This window comes from Pholcus phalangioides, unplaced genomic scaffold (assembly GCF_987345545.1).
Source record: "Pholcus phalangioides strain wild (caught in Gottingen) unplaced genomic scaffold, Ppha-v1.0 ptg000009l_1, whole genome shotgun sequence".
NCBI classification, from domain to species: domain Eukaryota; kingdom Metazoa; phylum Arthropoda; class Arachnida; order Araneae; family Pholcidae; genus Pholcus; species Pholcus phalangioides.
The window spans coordinates 38,483,400-38,504,069 of record NW_028301602.1 but is presented as its reverse complement, the minus strand read 5'-3'; the positions used below and the strand labels follow the sequence as shown (position 1 = coordinate 38,504,069).

General features: G+C 33.9%; 1 protein-coding gene across 1 annotated transcript; it reads right to left on the bottom strand.

Moving 5' to 3' along the window:
• Window positions 1–5,651: 5,651 nt before the first annotated feature.
• LOC149083039 (uncharacterized) lies at window positions 5,652–18,415 on the bottom strand. The gene is made up of 2 exons (XM_089236910.1): window positions 18,348–18,415; window positions 5,652–6,120 (listed from the first exon to the last, which is right to left on the bottom strand). Exon 2 carries the CDS (start codon window positions 6,115–6,117, stop codon window positions 5,722–5,724), a length of 396 nt encoding a protein of 131 aa, XP_089093036.1. The 5' UTR covers window positions 6,118–6,120; window positions 18,348–18,415; the 3' UTR covers window positions 5,652–5,721.
• Between the last annotated feature and the right edge of the window lie 2,255 nt (window positions 18,416–20,670).

The window sequence follows — 20,670 nt, the reverse complement described above, 5'->3', positions numbered from 1 at the left end:
GTTCTTTTAAATGGCTTTGCCAAATATTTCATTGTAAACTTTAAAACAAAAAAATACCATAATTAAATTTCTCTTCTTTTTTTTCCTCCAAGCGTCGGAAGAAGTTTTTACGATGAAATACTTCATATACAATCAAATGCAAGAAAAAAAAAATTCGTGTCACGAACACCATCGGTTAATTTGTTCTTTCAAAATAAAGGAAAGAATTGATGAATTATAATGTAAATTTAACAAGTAAAAACATTTTGAACACGTTTTTCTCATATTGTAGTTTTTGAGCTGCTCATCCGTAAGATTATGAAAAATTACTGAGCCAAAAATTCTGAAATTTTGTAGAAATGTTCATTCGGCATGTGTCAGTAAAATGAACCTCGAACCTGAGTATCCGGCTATTCGTTAGAATTTCAAGGTTTTTTTTCGTTTGATTTTTAAAATTTGAAAATATATATACGAGTATAAATTTCAAAAATCTGAAACTTCAACATTTAAAAAAAAGTACTAGCTATTGGTCGGTTTCTAAATCGGAGGTTAATTTTATTAACAAATGTCGAATAAACATTTCTTCAATTTTTTTTTTTAAATTCTTACAGATGTGCTCAAAAACTACAATCTCAGAAAATTGTGTCCAGAGTGTTTTTTCTTGAAAACACATTTTTCAAAGTCATTTCAGGGGTCACAGTGACACCTCTTCAACTGATGCGTTAATTATTACTCATGTATATATGCATATAACGATAATAGTGTGTTGAAGAAAATCACAAACCACATTGGCAAATCATTGTTTTGAATGCCCCGTTTCTGTGTTGCAAATCTTGAAGCTGAACTAGAATACCGTATTTTCCTTTGTGTACAGTACGTAGATTTCACATTAAAAAATCTGGATTTCCTGGTGTGGATTTTTCACCACTGCGCATTTTTTTAACTCTTTTCCTGGGAGGTTGGAAAAAAAATATACTTTTTTGGGATAATTCACAAAAATAATTATCCTAAACGTAACAGATGTGTGATATGGATATATCATTATATCTCAGTATTGATAAGGATAAAAAATCTATATTTTTTTTCCTGCAAAATCACGATCAACAAGCCTTTCTATTTTTTTAAAATGTCGTTATTGGTGCATAAGTATAAAGACAGCAACTAGAAATTTCCATAAGCTGGTTGTACGCTGCTGTGGGTTATTGAATGACTTTGGTTTTCTCAATGTTGCTTAATTTGCAACAAACACTACTATTCAACCGTGCAACAACGTCGGAAGTATTGCTCTGGGGAATTTCTGACGAATCGATATATGCCGGAGCGTGTATTTTGAGTGGATACAACGTATTTATGTTTTCAGAGTTACGCGAGTTTCGTGCTCTGGTGTTGTCACCTGCCGTATATATTTTGAAATAAAGATGGCAGATGTCTGAATTTTTTTGTGATGTAAATATCGTGTTCAAATTTGCAACTGCTGATAACACGCCGCAAATTACGATAACTGAACCTCGGTATAGTGTTCGGTAAGAATCTCCACAATCCACTTATAATAATAATTATCATTATAGCCAACTCTTGGAAATATAATTATGAATTTATAATATAATAAGTATAATTTACCAGTAACGGGCCCTCGCGAAATAAGGTTAGGCTACATTACGTGGAAATTCAAAATTCCAGCTGAACGATTGGTGTTGACAGCGAATACGTGGTTGACTGACACTCTTTTAATTGAAGTAGAATAAAATATAAAATGCTCTAATATCAGTATATGCAATAAAGACGATTCGCTCGGAATTTAATATGCCAAATGCATATTAAAAAAATACCATAATTAAATTTCTCTTCTTTTTTTTTTCTCCAAGCGTCGGAAGAAGTTTTTAATCAAAGTTCAAAAAACTTTGAACCGAGAAGTGGATTTTTTAAATATGTGCTGTCTCGATATCTCAATCCAACGAACGTTTTCAACTTGAATACCCGAAAATATGATTTCGGAACTCCAAAATATATTAACAGAATAGGTTCGGTATTTTATTCCCACCGGGGTTGAATGTTCGCACCTCGTTTCCAACGTTATTAGTCACTGCAAATAAATGAGAACGAGGATACACGCATATCGAGTTGTTTTGTTCGCAGCATTTTCTCCAGAGGAAATCAACAGGTATAAGTAGATAAAGCAGCAGTCCTTTCATTGAATGCATAAATCACTGCACCTTTAATCTAGTTCAAAGGTCATTTAAACGACAAGCGAAGACAAAGAAAACACCTAACGAGATTGCGGAAAATGCTCGAAAGACCGTCCGTCGTACCAAAGGTCGGAACACAAAACAGCTAATACACGTCTCAGTGTTTACAGTGCGAACCTGCCATGAGGAGACCATAAAACCTAAGGCCCCAAAGCAGATATATTTTATCTCTGTGTTTAAGTCGTAAATGATCTCCTGGAGAGTGAGTGGGATCTCGAGAGAGAGAGAGAGAAAGGGAGAACGTTTTAAAAAAGATTCCCAAACCGTACAAATCCAGAAACTCACTGTAAATTATGCACCATCTGGCAGCAGAGAGAATTTGCAGAGATAAACACTCTGGCGCCCGGTAAGTTCGTAAATCACTTTTTCTCCCCTGGAGATCTTAAAAGGAGAGAAATACACTTACTCAATATACCTTCCAACTAAAAAAAATATATAGAAAGATTCTAGTTCTCTTTTCCGCCCTTCCTTTTAAAACCAAATATATTTAAAGTGGAAATGGGGCCGGCGACAAAGATTTAATGAACCTCAGATATTTAAATGACGCGAGATTTGTCCTCTGCACGCGCGTCGTTGGTAAAAGATCCCATAATAGCGAGAGATTTTCCACGAGACGACGGAAGATCACGAATCAACAACGTCCCGTTTTTCCATTAGAAATAAAAACCATAATATATGAGATTGGTTCATCTTCTTTACTTCAAATTTTACTTTTTTGAAATGATACTTTTATGCAAATAAGTTTTCACTTTCCTTTCATTTTCGGATATGGAATGAAAATATCATAGCCTAGATAAACCTCGTGTTCAAAGATCTCGCCATTACCGTGGATTGCTTATCCATTCTGTGGAAACTGCCGACACTTTTCAACTAGAAATTTTTTTTTTTCTTTGTGTGGCTGCAGAAATGTTCGTGATGAAAATTTGCTGAGCGATTTAAGAATTTTTTTATTTATTTTTTGAATAATAAAATGTATGTTATCAAATACAAGTGCAAAGGCCACAACAGGCTAAATACCCAAGGAGTCATACAAGTATTACGTCAGCATCGAGGGGGGGAAGGGGTTTCGGATTTGCTGACTTTTGATGACAAGGGGGGAGGAGGGGGGGTTTGAAGTTTGCTTACGTCATCAACCACCCCTTTTTGATGATATGAAATATTCTAAGCTGCTGACGAAATTTTGCTGACGGGAGGGGGGTTAGTGTTTTGCTGAATTTTGCTGCCAGGGGAAGGGGGCTGTTCATATCGACTACTGCCACCACTACTTCTTAACAGTGCATACATCTCGTCACATTCCTCTGTTTGAATTTCTTGCAAATAGGTACTTGTTGGAACGTGTATACTGCGTGTATATGCGCACGATGCTAATACATTTGTTTTGTCAGAGTTATGCTTCTTGCGTGTTATACTTTTGCTGCTGTCTGTCTTCTAAATTTTTAAGTGAAAATGGGTCAAATTCCTGAGTTTTCATGTTATGTTTGTATTGTGTTGAATGCCTGTCTACTCTCTACCAACACCTTCTATAGCAGAAAGCCTCCGCGCGTATCTTTGACGTCACTGAAGTCGTCCATTTCACCTATAGCCTTGAGATATAGCAGTTCGACGTATGCAAAATCGTTACCTTTTTTTTTGCAGTATATCCAATGAATATAGGTGAAACGGACGGCTTCAGTGACGCCACGACCTTCGCGCGGAGGCTTTCTGCTATAGAAGGTGAGTCACAATCATTTTAAAGAACCAAATTTATAGTTTTTATGCTGCTAACCCCCAACCAAGCATAATTTACTCGGGGGGAAAGGGGGTTCTGCTTGCTTTGCCCAGGGGCCGATCAGGTGAAGAAATGCCAGGATGCAAACGTTATTAAAATGCATCAGTTGTTGCTGTTTACAGGTCTAAAAAAGCTATACATCCGATTTTCTAAAAAAAAAAAATGAATGATTGTCTGCTTTCCAGAAACAACACAATATGTTTGAAACCCAGCAGTTTCGGAACTATCCGCGTGCTGGTGTCATTCACATGTACCGAAACTCGACAAAATGTAACCACTGCGATAAAATGAAGTAAAGATAGCTAATTATCAAGTGTAATGGACGCAAGACATGAACGTCGCGTCGCTTGAGTAGGTGCGTGCACGGGCCGACCAACGCACTACAGCTGCACAATATAATGTCCAAACATGCGCATGATTCACCAGACTTATGTCCTTATTTGGTTGAACTTAATGTGTATATTTATTTGTTTTTTCTAGAGATTCTACCAGTTCTATGCGTTTGTGTCGTGCATGTATGCATTAGGCCGGCCGGTACTGCCATCTACCACTGTGAAGATCGTGACAGTTTTATTTGACACCTCAGAAAAAAAAATTTTGAAATGTCTTTTCTTGTTATACTCTGCATGCATTATTATTTGCAAGGATCAACTTACTAAAGCGTTGAATATCATTCTGCAGTGTTATATGAACCAGATATAACGCCTATTTGGCTTTGTGTATCGCTCTTCTTAACTTTGAAAACGACGTTTGAATTTTTTCTCTACCCATGTTACTCCATGAAAGGTGTTCTCCAGAAATGTCAAGTAAATTGTGTTTTAATAGGGGATACATAAGCGCGTTCCTGGCAATACTTGAATAGCAAAAATTGATCGAATTAATTATAATCATGTCCCTAGCGTAAAAGAAAACGATATATTATCGTAGTCTCAGAATCCGGCGCTGCATATCCATTTATAGAACCAGTCTTGTCATATTGATTAAAGCTACAACATTCAAATTACACTCATAAAAATATTCATTCATTGCTGGTTTAGTCATTCGATGATAGACGGCAGCACGAAATTCCACTCGTGCACGAAACAATTAAATACAGTTAGGTTCCGAATCAATCAATTCCGGCATAGCCATTTTTGTTTTGCAGTTAAAATGGTCGTAAATTACCTCTGGTGATATTCCAGGTTTGTGTACTGTTAGTAAGTAATTAGGGCAATTCACACATCGATAGCTTAATGCTCATTACATAGCGTTAATTTGAAGTCGAATGAGACTTGTGACTGTATATACTTAAATATCCCATCTTTATTCAAATTAGAAATTTTCATTACCAGGAAAATGAGATTTAGAGGCACCAATGACTCTTGAGTACTTTCCCGCAAGGCATATGCAGTGATTAATTTGCAGATTCGTTACAAAGAGATAGTTTAATTTTTATGCTTTAAAATTTATCGCATGTTTAGTTTGTGTTATTATCTTGCAAAACCTTTTAAAATGTATCTTACTGTATATGGGTGTTGAAGCAAACAACTCCTGCGTTAAATTTTGCATGATTACACATGAGTAATATTTTTACTTCGACCCCTCTACAACTAAATAAATAACAAGCAAAATGATTAACGAAAACGTTTGTAATCACAGAAAACATGACGAAAATTTATTCCGCTTTTCATGAAATGAATTCAAGATCATTCGCCTTTATTATACGAAAGAAAGTCCAAAATTCTGTCCTTAAAAAACGTGTGGTTGCTGAATTCTCACTTGAAACGGTGGGTTTTTGCAAATGAGTTTCCCTCCTAGAAATGTTCCAGGTCTGTCGCCGAAACTTCTTTTGTTAGTGACGATGGCTTGACCGTCTAAGACGTCTATTCTCCTCGGTATGAAGCGCTGATCCAATTCGAAATCATAAGGGACGTCTCTGGTGATCGATCCGTCTCCCAACTGGGATGATTCCTCTACGTCTTGTTTCCCATCGATGTTGTTTGTTTCGTATGACAGCGACGGGGTTGTTCTGTAAATCAGGGACGACAGGGGATCGCCTTTATCATCCCTCATCAGTTGCTGTTTGCAATAAATCGAGTTGATGCCGAGCAAAGACATCACCGTGAATAAAAGCCACCAATCCATGTTCTGAAAGTAAACAAAATTCAAACCGTATGAGTCGATAAAGCGTCTAATAATTTAAGCGAGATAATTCTTATAAACCTCATTCATAATTGGAGAAGCTACAGTCGAATTTGGTTAACTCGAAGTTCAAAGTCACTGGAAAAAGTCCGAATTATCAAAAATTTGAATTATCTAATTAATCTATTTTGGATCTGTAAATTGGCTACAAATTGCAACTTGACCATCAGCATTCACGTAGGATAGTAATTAGCAATTATTAAAACTTTATCATCAGCCGCAAAACTGTTTCCCAAATTTTAATAATTTATAGTTATAATAATTGATCTTTAAAAACTGCTACATTATTCTACTGATTTGGAATAATTATCACTATTAAAAAGACACCAATGAGAATAAGGCAAATGCACGAAAATACAAAAAATCCTAATGCATTTCGACACCAATGGGCGTCGTCTTCAGAGGAAAAATATTTAACCACTAGTCACACGCTGACCGAGTTTCCCACTAGGGTTGAATACCAAATCTTAACGCTCGGTTACTCAGCGGAAAAAGTACGTCTGTTCGCTTCAAACGTCGTGCTCAGAAAGTTTTTCCGCTGAGCAACCGAGTGTTAAGATTTGGTATTCAACCCAAGTGGGAAACTCCGTCAGCGTGACTAGTGGTTAGATATTTTTCCTCTGAAGACGACGGACGAAGGTGAAAACCAAATTCACCTCATTTGTTCTCGACACAAATGGGTGCCGAAATGCATTAAGATTTTTTGTATTTTCGTGTATTTGCCTTATTCGTTGGTATCTTCTTAATATTCTTGGGCAAAGTTGATCGACTCTTCCATAATTATCACTGCAGAATTTCTTGAACGTGCTCGAAGCCTGATTTACAGAAATAGTTTATGATCGACCATTCGTTAATAAACGGTTTCCCAAATTTTGCTTACCATTCTTATGCTATCAAGTGAAAATATACTTTCATCACCATATTACAATCTGAAAAATTTCCGATACTTTCCATGTTCTTAATGACGACAAAAGATTCAGATTTTGAATGTTACACCTTGATCTATATAGGTTGAGAGCATAATCGGTATCAAATGGGACACAGTCTCGATGCACTCTTGCTAAACAATGTTGAAATGGACATTAAATTATCGAAGAAAGCGCAGAGAAAAATAGTATTTTCTGTATTTGTTTTTGAAAATATTTGTTGATTTGTTGTTTAACCACTTGTGACCGTATTCGCCAACACAGTTTAAACCACAATTGCAGGTAAAATGATTAGCGATCGACACGGATTGGTTAAAATCCAAAATTTAACCAATCCGTTTCGATCTTCAATCCTTTCACCTACGATTGTAGTTTAAACTGTGTTGGTGAATACGGCAGTTGGTCAAACAAAAAGTCTGGCTTGTTGTTTGATCAATTTTTCCAAACCAAATTTGCTCATACAAAAATATTTCCCTCCAACTTCTAATTATCTAAAAAATTCGAAAAAAGTTCGAAGTAAACAAGAAATTTTAGCATTAAGAAATTTAATTCCTAAATCTAATCATGAGCCTTTTCGGAACACGTCTGAGGAGTCGGCCTGTTTTTCGTGGATCCATCAAGGGTGAAGCATTGATGCATATCTGGCTAAAAACATTTTGTGACCTCATAATGACATATTGACAAATACGTGTTTAAATTTTATTAAAAGCTATCCACAAAAATTTTGATCGTGTCAGAGTTTTCGCAGAAAAACATTGATCTCTACGTTTTGGTTTTTATGGTTCTCACGGGTCGACTTTACACGAATATATATGGTACTTTTGAGACAGTTTTATAGGAATATATCATGACATCGTTATTTTGAAATATATCATCGTCTTCAGAAGAGAAAGTACTAATTTATACTTAAATATTGTCATTAATCATGAAGAAACACTCACAGGACTTGATTGTATTGCTGACCTTGGTCCAGAACGACACAAAAAACAACCTCAGATCACATTATTATCTACTCTTGCGGCTTGCGCAGTATGCGCACTTAAATAGGTTACTGATTTTTTTTTTTTTTTTTTTTTTTTTTTTGTCGGGCAGTTAAGTGCAAATTGCCAGGCATGGGAAAAAATCTGATTATTAAAAACAAATACCTTTCTCTTGGAATAAATATGTATCTTTATCCGAAAACAAATAATATACAGAATTTCTAACGCTGAAAAAGAATCCTCATCGTATAATTTTAATCATATCTTGAAAAATTCTTATCTGAATTCAAATAATGCTAAAAAAAATTTTACAAGAATTATCAGATAGATTCCCTCGAAGGTGAAAAAGAAAAAGTCAAAATTTTGTCTTATACAGTCGCAATATCATATTTCGTCACCATTTAAGAGACTCTTGAATGGAAGATGTAAAATAGAGTGGTACTTATGCATTCACAAAAGCATCGGGTAGGCCTGAGATATTTGCTCGACCTCATAAAGAGTAGATGAGCATCATAACTATGTAACATATACGATGCTTTACACAGACATATGATGATCGGAACACACAAACTTGTTCAGAATAAAAAAAAAATGGTTTTAATTTTATTTTCCAAAAAAGCATATGATTTTCTTCGGTGAAATTTCACGTAAATACAGAATGAACGCCAAAACATTCGCCGTAGGCCTACTTCAAAATGCTTTCCTTGCCATTACAAGCTACCTTGAAAAATTCACGCTGATGAATGAAAATGCTGATTTATATTTACTCTTTTACCCATGAACTAATGAGCCTTGAACGAATTTCGAGTCGACTGAAAATTTGTTAATGAAGCGAAGATATTTTTAAAAAATATATTCAAGAGGAACACTGAGAAGGCACCTATCTGAAATTGGACACCAACGAAATCGATTTCCCATTACCTTCAAATAGGTAGTCAAAGTGGCATCTGATTGCGCTGAAATTTCCGTTAAAACAGTTTTTTTTCTTAACACAATCACTAATGAACCCTAAATATTATTATGTAATTGATGAAATTCTATTTAAAGTAGTGATTTTTAATGTGATAACTCGTTATTTTAACTGCTGTCTCATGATTCTAAAACGACTTTCGAAGAAACAAAGTATAGTTTGTAGAAATGTCCATTAATCAAAGAAGACTGTAGTTGAATGTAATCATATTTTTCCATAGCCTATAATAAAATTTGAATAAATACGGGGTATCCCATAAATTCGTATATAGCTTAAAATTTCATTAAAAAAATGGAGGGAATTAGTATATTTGAATACGGTTTGCGAAAAGTTATTCTCCAGAAAGGGGTATTTATGGTACAAAAAAAAATTAGTTCAAATTACTGTCAATTGAGGGCCAGGGAAACCTGTCCGACATTAGTGATTGGACCTGAACCTTTCTTTAGTCTTTCCGGTGTCTGAAACGTTTGTAAAGCTTCAGTCGGCGATTCGTGACTAAGATAAAATAACTTCGCCAATAGTGTTGCATTCACAATTGTCAACATCACAATGTAATCACATGTGATTACGTCAACGTCACCTCACACACATGTAAGTGCCAGTAACAGGAAAATTCAGAAATGAGCTTTTAATCTAACACCCTGAGTTTTATAAAACTCCAATTTACATAAATTTCCAGTGGTTTGAATCGATGCAGAGCCATCTATCGAAAAAAAATGAAGTAATTTGTTTTCTGTACAAAAACTAAAATAAAAAAATCTCCCTTCGTGACAATAATTTTTTCGCAAAACCCATTCAAATTCCAATACCAATTCCTTCAAAATTTTAATGAATTTTCAAACTATTTATGAATTTAGAGGACACCTTATATATATATCCTTTTCTGTTACGTAATCTTTTATTACAATTATAGCTTCATTTCGAAGCAATAAAAAGTTGGGATAAAACTTTTGTGATCGTAAAACTATTTTGTAAGAAAGTTGTTTATAAAGATATGAAATCAAACTCTAACTGTGAATAAAATTTATCGAAATGTGATTAAAATCATTTCTTTTAAGAACGGATTCTAATGATTCTGACTTTCTTTTATTTGCATTAGTAGAGATTGGAACATTTACACTATTACTAAGCCACCTGTTGCCAAAGTTGTTAGTGTGCCGTAATTTCCGGCGTAAAGTCCTCGCATGCAAATTTCTTTGACCAGTTATGAAATCGCAATAAAAAGAATGGGTAAAGTAATGTCGCCTGTAGTAATGGGTAAAGTAATGAGAAAAGTAATGTCAAATTTCGTGATTATGAAAAAATGAAAAAAAAAACATCTCGCATCTGCATATGTCATCGTTTTTGTGCTCTTTTAAATTATTTTTATTTAATATTCGAGGAAATAATAATTAGTAATTGAAAAATAAATTAATGATATAATTATTAATTATAATGATAATAATAATTATTAATTATAATAATTATAAATAATGCAATAAATTAAATAATTATAAATAATGCAATAAATTAAATAATTATAGATAATGCAATAAATTAAATAATTATAAATTAATTTTATTAAATCTTTCTAAAATGTTTCGTTTTTATTCGAACCTCTCAGAAAAGAAACTGCAGATAATGAGCACTGGTTCAAAACCCGCATTATAATTTTGTACATACTAACATTTATGTACATTAATCTCGTGATATTTTGTACATACGCGGATTATAATAAGCGCAGAATACTACAGTACACGCTAACTTCCGTCTCGATGAGTCACAATGCGATGACTGTAGTACCATTAGTTAAATCATCCAGAATGACCTCTAAATTCTCTTTTTAACTAACCTATCCGAGGGCATAAAATGGCCATGCTGCTATACAAAATTAATAAAAAAATCTTTCTGCCATTTATTTGAGTACTACTACATTTACGAGTTTCCAGGCTTTACCATCGACAAATGAAAGTAAGAGCTTTTTTGTGTAAATCACTGTATGTGTGTGTTTACTCATAAAACATGTATTTTGTGAGCAGCCATCAGCAGAAACCGATCGAACATACTCCTACTATTGGTTTAGAAGCAATTTGTCGGCATGAATCGTTGCCATCTAACTGGTGTATACGTATATGAATTCGTTTTACTTGATCGAAATGTTCAATTGGATATGGTGGGTGAAACGTTCATGAAATAATGTATCTATCAAGTGACTTCAAAAAAAGTGTGGTTTGCACTAGCATAATAATCACGAGGCGTAGAGTTTTTTCTTTGAAAAATTAAAAATTATTTTCAAAAATTATATCCAGATGGCACACTGTAACACAAAAAACGCTCGACACAACACATAATGTGACACAAACCGTGCATAATTAATGTTACTTCTAGGCCTCGGATTTCTATGACTGCATATTTTTCAATGATTTTACATGTTTCCCTATTTTCACGCGATGAAACATGTTTTCATGATCATCAGTAATTTTAAAGCATTTTTTCGTAAGTTTCAATAATTTATACAAATACAACGCCACAACAGGTAAAATTTCCAACGAGGTGGCTGAGAATTTAAGTAAAGTTAAAGTAAAAGTAAGTTAAGTATTTTTTTAAAGTAATTTTTCATGATTTTCTGAATTTGAGGCATAATTTAATATTTTAGAGCACTATTTTGCATTTTTCAATAGAACAATGAAAAAGGATTCTTTTTCATCCAAGCTCACTCTTCATTAGCTTTATTTCTCACATTCGGTAATTGTTCGACGATATTAGCAATAATTGATCATTTTACTTCATTTTGCATGGTTTTCGGCAAAGGTTAGGTGATTTTTTTGACGATATTAATCGACAATTTAACTGTGTGCCTTTGGCATCATTTTAGACAATGTTTGGCAAATTTTCCATAATTTCCTTGAGGAAATATGGTCAGCCTATTTACATGCATTCTATTACGGAAAAGTTTTTTATGAAAAAGTTTTTTTACAGCATAAATGCATTTTTTTATATGCAGCATATTTTGTCGGTTTTTAGCTCATGAAAATCCTAGCCCTAGTTATTACGATTTTTTTCGTTACGTAATCTAATACATTTTCAATATGAGCATCCTTTGTAGTTCAGACTGTATCTAATCGGGCGATATTTTCAGGTTGAATTCCATTGTGCTTAGTAACTAGCTGCAAACAATCATTCCATAAGGCGAATTTCTCGATCACGAAAAATAAAGTTTGCGAATGTTTTCTGTTTTGATTCGACATTATTTATGTCACTTCTTTATGTGTAAGTCAAGTTTTCTGTAAAACAGCTCTATCTGTGAGGGGAAATAATGGAGATTTTTTTAAATATCATCAAAAAAAATTAAATTGATAAAACTCTACGACATAATATTTTGGTGAGAACAGGGGTTTGAATTGATTGGTTGACTTTTTATAAAACTTTTTCGGAATTTCCATCAACACAGTTTATTCTGGGATAATAATTATGAATAACACAAAAATCAAACTGGAAGTTGTTTTATTTACTTGCAGTGTCGTTTGATAGAAATATGCATAATTAGTGTCAAGTTTTTGCATCGAACTCTGTTTGATAATTATATAATTAAAAGTCGTAATATTCATAGAAATATCTTTAAATTAAGGTAAACGTCATTGAATAACAGAAAAATAGTCACTCATTTGGTGATTTCTCCAATAGTTTCCTACTTCTTTAAAAGTATTATTTCAAATAACTAATTACACAGAAAACGCGATGATGATTTAATATTCATAACTTCATGCATTATAGTCTCTTATCCCATTATAGTCTCGACTGCCAGTATGATATTCAAAGCATTCCTCCTTATTTATTTAACATTCTTCTTTCTATGAATATTCATCTGACAATGATTTACGACGTATGCTTCCTTTTACGATCATCCGAAAGCATTAATCATAATCAAGTAGATGATGACATAACTCAAATCATACTTTTCATCGGATAATATATATACATATATATAAATTTTTTTATCATTTATACTTTCATGCACAGTATGTAGAATTTTTATCTTTACCATTCCATTTCATATCTGTAAAAATATCGTATGAATCTACGAAATTGTGATTTATTGCGTGAGATATTTTGGGGCATATACTTCAGTTAACTAGCACTGGTTACTGTGTGTGTTAACTTTTAAAATATTCGTTTTCGCTCATTATTATTCAATAATTTCCCGAAATATCTCTCAACGCAAACAAAAATTTGAAAAATTATTTGGTTATAAAAAGTTAATTAATCATTAGAAAAACTATATACTAATAAACGATTTCAAATTTTTCAATGTAGCACTTTACACTAAAATCAAACTATTATAATAATTAAATAATAAATTTTTATGATAGTGAGTGTGAATATTCTTAAAGATTTCGTTAGACAAATAAATATTTATCTGACGAATTATAAGTAAATAAATGTGTATTTCCATTTTAATTTTATTCGTCATTGAAGATTCATTTATTTAATATTTTCTCCTTCCAGCTTTCTATTTCATCTCATCTAAAATTATTTTTCACTTCATAGTTATTACTCGAAATCTGAAATTCATATTATTAAAAAAAACTAAAATTCAGATCTTATCATTATTTTTCTAAGAAAACCAACCAACCAATTCGATTTTTATAACTGGAGGAAATATATGAATATACACATATACGAAGAGAGCAATTTTATTCCACGAATAAATATTTATTTTCCTCTTATATCTTGATTTCGTGTATAAAAATTATTAGTAAGCGTTTACGTTTTCCGCAATATAATTCAAAGGAAACTGCGTTATTTTTTTGTCTTCTATAAACATTATTTCAAATAAATTGAAAAGAAAATGTCTAAAATAATTAATGAATAGCAATCTATAGATTTCTAATATCAGTTGAATTGAAATGTATTTGAATCATTTATTCTTTATTCTGTAAGTTAAACAATCATCTGTTTATGAAATCCAAGAAATTGGGTTCTATCCTAAAAATGCGTAGTGTATATGCCCATACGACATTTACTCGTATTACAAGAAATACGTTATGGATCTGAACTTAAAATACGCGAACAACCAAAGTAGATCTTGAGAGACCTAATCGGTCTAATATTCGGTATTTTCCACTTGAGAGAGATTGTCAGAAAAAATCATTCTGAATAGTTGTGATGATAACGTACCTTACCATAATAAAGCTTGACTTATGTTTTAAAATGATGATTTTCGGCCGCAATGGTTGATTCGGAGCTGCGCCCCCCCCCCCCTCCCTTCGGTCTAGTGTTTATCTTTTCGTTACTTTTTCGGAAAAATTTACTCGCTGATTATTTATGAGCTTTTACTGAGTAGTGACACGGGAAATATTATGTCATCAGATATCGTGATTGTCTTCTGAAACGCTCAGATAGGTATGTTATTGGTACAATGTCTTAGGAATTGAAACATCTTTCAACGTTCCTTCTGCGACATTGCTTATTTCAGAAGAATGAACAGAATCGAATAGCTCGGTGGTCAATTAAGAACTTTTTCGCTTTCGTTACTTAAAAATCGGGATACTTCAGAAAAACCTTCACTAAAATAATGGCTGTTTTGTGTTGAGGTCTTGCTTAGCAATATGTGAATTTAAAAGAAGATTGATCTACACATCGTTCTATATAAAACATGCATACGCGCTCCAGATGGCCAGTCAGATACTAATAAGATATAACTATTGAGTAGATGAGCCCACAGATATAGAAGTTTCAGCGCTTCCCTGCTTTTTTCTCATTATCACCGCAATTTCCTGCGTGTGATCCGCATGTGAAAATTTCATTCGCCAACAATGGTATCATAAGGAATAAAAGGGGATGTTTGTTACCATTTTTTTCAAATCTACAAAATCTACACGCCATCTATGAATCTTCAAAAAAATATTCTTTGCAAACTAATTTTCAAGCTATTTATTTTTATTCCACTCTCTGCGAATAAAATCAGTAGATACAACGCAGGGGTATATAATCCGCACTAAAAATTTTAACGTATAATCCGCGGATTAAACACAGAAAAGTACGGCAGAGAGTATACAAATCTGCAGTATGTTGTCTGCTCTATCGAAAAACTTTTTCTCCAGTGGTTATTTTTCCAGATGCGCCCTATATGTTCCAGCGGCTTATCTTGTATATAAATATGAAAGTATGTTTGTTCTCTTATACGCAACTAAATTTTAAACCGATCGTCACCAAATTTTGCATATATACCAAGCAGGACCAGGCCTGGACCATAAGCTACTTTAAAAGTTCATCAGAGCTGGACAAATGCCCGAAATGGGCGGAAAAACTATCGGGCAACAATGGTTCCCGGGCCCCCCAACAGTCACTTTCGGAATGTTTACTTCGGTTACCGTAATTCCCTAACAATGCATTTCAGACATGTATATGCATGGTTTATCACTTCTTTTATGCTGCCAGTATTATGTATAATACTTTATTATAATGGTTTAACACTTTTTCAATCCTTCCAGTAATTGAAGAAAACCCGAGCATTACCGAGTATTTTTGTTAGTTTACCATAAATAAACACTAAATTTTGAGCATTTGACGTCATACAAATACAGTATTTGTACAGAAAGTAACTTAAAATGGGAGATAACATCGTTTCTCACACGGGGCTAGTTAAGTTAAAAAAAAATTAACATTATTATTTCTCGTCACAAATACAAATACAACGCCACAACAGGCAAAATGCCCAACGAGGTGGCTGATAAAAAGATGCCCATAAAAATATGGATGTCATATATTTAAAAAAAAAAAAAACAGCTACCCAATTAAAAATGCAATTAACACAAATTAAACCTTACAATTACAAAGAATTAATAACTTGGGAAAACTTTTAATAGCACTTAAAACAGGGGTTCTTAACCTATGTGCCACAGGGGCTCCCGAGATGGGTCATACGACTCTGCTTGCAATTAGTTTTTTATCTATTTGTTACAATATGCCCCCCCCCCCCTTTTCATCTTAGATCCGGACCTCTAGGCTGAATACTTTGAAGGCCCCCCATAGTGAATTTATAGTGTAAAAAACAAAAAATAATGGGATTTGTGAGCTAGAGCGCTGTCATCCCTACCCTTGCTGGGAATATGTATCTCACCACTTGTTTCGGTGGCCTGGGCTAAGACCCAGACAGGACTCACTTGAGCCATGATTTTATGTTTATGTACAGTATTTTTGGGTAGAGTTCGGTATCCAATATGATATAACGTTATTACAGAATACACAGGAATTCTGAAAATTATCTACGTGAAAAATTTGACATTAAACAACTCTTATTTGAAATTTAGCCGTGATGGGAATTTGAAACGTGAGAACAGTATAATTCCGAAATTAATGAAAAATTATTCTAGAACTGACGAAAACTAATTCTAAAACGAACGAAAAGTAATCGGAAATTTAGTGAGAGAAAAATTTCAGAATCCTATGCGAAAGTAATAACTTCAGAATCCGTGATAATTTTCAACAATTTGTCCCCTTTCCCTCGTTTGATTGAGTCCTTGGATTCATATACTGGTTTCACTTGCTGCCATCTATATTCCCAGTTCTAAACTGTCTAACACAGCATGTGCTCCGTAAACTTATTATGGTACCACGAGACAGATTGTGGGTGGAACATTTAAAAAAAAACAGAAACTAAAATATTAATTTAGTACCCGTATGTACATTTCAGGTGATGGTAATTTTCCACAAGGTATTTTAAAATGTTATTTTATTCCACGTTATAAGTTATGGTCAGCGCTATTAACTCTCAGTTCACCGCCTACGAGTTATACTCTACTCGGCAGTTTTATAATCCCCCCTATCAATTGAAAAGTCTCTAAATGGGCACTTATAATTTAAGAGTGGTCAGGTTAATGCAGTTAATGGTTCTATTACAATTAATTTTACATTTATTCCCTGCATATATGTGTGTAATTCATATTCCGAAACTAAACATTTATTCTGATGAGAAATATTTGATAAGAATTTTTTTTAAATAAAAATATAGACCGATGGGTCACGAAGTTGATCGAGGCTTTGATTCTGGGTGGCGGCTAAAAAGGGTTAAGAACCCCTGACTTAGAACAATGACTAATTACTAATAATATTGAAAAAAGAATTACATTTTTGAAATATAGTATTGTGAAATGAAATTGTCAAGGTAAAATTAGCAAATCCCATGGACGAAAAATCAGTCACGAGTGTATTATTTTTACAATATTTGAATTTTTACTGTAAAATATCATCACACACACGAGTACAGTCGAAACTCGTTGTAACGCTTGCCCCCATCCGTGCCAAAAAAGTTTTGGCGCTATAACGAGTTTTATTGGATAATGGTCGGAATAGCGTTTCAGAGAAGCTCCATTGCATAAATTCACACGTTGATTATGATCTACTGTATCTCAGTGTCTTGTTAGTGTTATTCCATAAATAAAATAACCTACGCAATCAATTTTAAGATTAGAAAATTAGTAAAATTGTAAACTCTGTACGATTACTTAAATTTTTCTTGATAGAAACTTAACAGGAAAAACATGCACTTATACATTTCAAAATATTTTAATTCTGCATAAATTTAGTGCAAAATTTTATAAGTGCAAGAAACAAAATAAACGAGGGGAAATAATGGTGTCATTGCATTTAGTCTGCATTGGTTTTGTAATCACAAATTTTCCTTTTCTAAGATATTGACAAAACTCCTTTCGACCATCAGGTCCATCATTGTATGGAGTAAATCCAAAGAGATGGGAACACTCGGAATGTAATGACCAGCGTGTGCAAACATGCACTGTTGAAAAATTATTTCTGGCAGCCAAGAACAAACTGGTGGAGTATCCTCATTTTTTGTACACTTCCTTATCAATAAATCTCTTTATTTGAATGCGCTGATTGTTTCGGTCCCTACATACCTTCAATGTGCTTCCTAAGACAGCCTAACCATACGATTGTTTATTCATTTGCTCTGAACTATTATTATGTTAACAGAAAATAACAGTGCAACTGAAAAGGAAAAACCCTCAACTCCTTCCGGGAAAAAAAAGCGATGAGAGAAGAAATGTGGAAATCCTTGGAAAATGGCACATTGACTTTATATACATTCGAACAATAGTTGCCCCTAAAACGGGTTTTTAACATTATAATTCCTACATGGAAGATTTGTTCACTGAAAACTTGTGGTGCTAAGCGTCGTTGGCGTTGTCTTGTTGGTTATGTTCGACTGTATTAATATGCGTACATATAGTATTAATATGCGTACATATAGTAAATAAAATAATTATTTATATATATTCATAAACGAACTCTACTTACCTTTGATGTTTCGGTGGTAAGTGGAAGACTTTCTAAATGGACGTTCAAAGCATATATAACTAACGATTGTTTTCCCACACCTTTTATATATCTTCCCTGATACCCTTGGGTATTTCATACCATTTAAAAACAAAAATCCGTAATTGAAGTGGGCAGTGCTGCTAGAGAAATCATTTAAAAACACTCCATTTTATTTTTGGCTGAGAAATGATTGCATCTTTCCAATTTGGCTGGAAAATAAAATATCCAAATAAGAATTCTGTAAACAAATGATTTTTAAAAAATATTTAATTGTAAGATTCAACATCGAATTCCCTAGAGATGTAAGAGAAATTGATATCGCGTACTAGCGGGAACATCATTATGGCGATCACGTGATGTTATAAGACTGTTGTTTTTGTTATTAAAAACTTTAAGGAACATTTCCCCATAGACTTGTTTTTAATTTACCTATATGCATGTAAATTATTTTCTTGGGCTGAAACATATTTGAATTTCTTATCTTTTTATACGGAATTTGTTGGATCGACGTCTCACCGCTACACACACGGTTAAAAATAAACCTTTTTCCTCTCAATCACAAGATTACTTTGAACGAAATAGTAAACAAGAGAATCCCTTTATTATACTGAGATTTAGTGTACAGCAATTACAATGGCTCATTAAAATGTCTTTTTTTCAATTTTGAAACAATTATTGTTCTTTTGAAATAACATTACTAATATTTTCCTTTCAGACATAGCCTTTATGAAACTTTTCAATGTATATTTTTCGTTCGGTTATCAATGAATTCATTTTTTTTTAAATCTACATTAGTTTATTAAGTCGGAATTTGAATATTTCTTTATAATTAGTGCAAACAATCAAATATATGGAACCTAAATAGCTGCTGATCCCATGTCTATATGTTCATGTGCGTATAATTATGAAATATGTTTGTTACGGTAAATGTGATAAATCGGTTGTTATATATAACCGTTTATTATTTGCACTTGCCAATCGTCTTTATAAGTTTGATAAATTTATCGGGGCGCGGTAGCCCCCCAGGTCGATAAGATACTCGCCTGAAGTACCTTAAGGATGTTTAGAGGTGTCGCGAGTTCGATACCTTGTTCGTCCTTGTCAGGAACTTTACTGACGCAGGGGTACAGCAGAAATGGACCACAGAAAAAGATTGCTACCGCAGGGAGTCCCACATCGAGGGGTTAGCGCACCAACTCCTCGATGAGTATAAAAAGAAGGCTGCCGTTCGGAATCGACAATAAATTGTAGGTCCCGGTCTAATTAGTCCTAATGTGCAGAAAATGACCAGTTTGGTAACAAAGAAGTCTGATATCCCGAGTGGAGTGTTTAAGGTTGCGGCGGAAGAAGAAAAGTTTGTTTTGACACTTCTGGTAAACGTAGTCAACACGTTTGTTCTAACATAGGTCGGCTGAAATTATTACAAAGAGGTATTGGATTTGAGAAATTTGAAATAACGTTAAATTATTGATGGAGTACGAGTATTCAAGGGGAAGTTATTTACGAGTAACTTTCATGTGAGCCGTTCCTGAGATATTGATCGGCATTTGCCATAAAGAACACCAGTCCGCGATAGAAGCCGGGGTTATGTTGGATAAGTTCTTGATCAGATTCAATACGGTAAATTACACAGCCATCAGCAAATAATCTAGTGGTGCAGTTGAGGGGTTCTGAGACGTTATTGATGTAAATTAAGAAAAGTAACGGGGGAGAGGACTGATCCTTGAGGGGTCCCAGACTTTACGGGGGCGGATGAGGAGTTATGATAAAACTGTTTACGATGTTTTAGGACAGCCTCCACCCAATTAAGTCATTGTACGTTGATGCCGAGGAGATTGAAATCCTCGTTGGAAAAGTATTTTTTCAGAGCCGGAAATTGGTGATCGATGGATATCTCATCCTTTCAAAGAAGAGTATTTTGAACCGGCTTCATATTGAAGACTCCAGGAAAGGAGATATTGCTAGAGAGCTCACTTCAGATACCACTCTGAAGAATTTCTTCGATGGAGGAAGGGATTTGAGGCTATATTTAGGCTCTTTTGAACCTAATTTTTCTTTGATCATTTTTGTCGCACCACGGTCATTTTCCGCACACAAGGGCTAATTTTTTCTTTTTAGACCGGGGACCTACAATTTATTGCCGATTCCGAACGGCAGGCTTGTTTTTTATACTCATCAAAATGTTGGTGCTCTAACCCCTCGATGGGGGAATCCTTGCGGTGGCAATTTTTTCCTGCGGTTTTGTCGCCGTTTTTGTTGTACCCCTGCGTCAGGAAATTTTTATGACAAAGACGAACCGGGT

What these genes read in the sequence shown, in the direction of transcription:
- LOC149083039 (XM_089236910.1), bottom strand. Translation starts at nt 6,117, where the DNA reads ATGGATTGGTGGCTTTTATTCACGGTGATGTCTTTGCTCGGCATCAAC.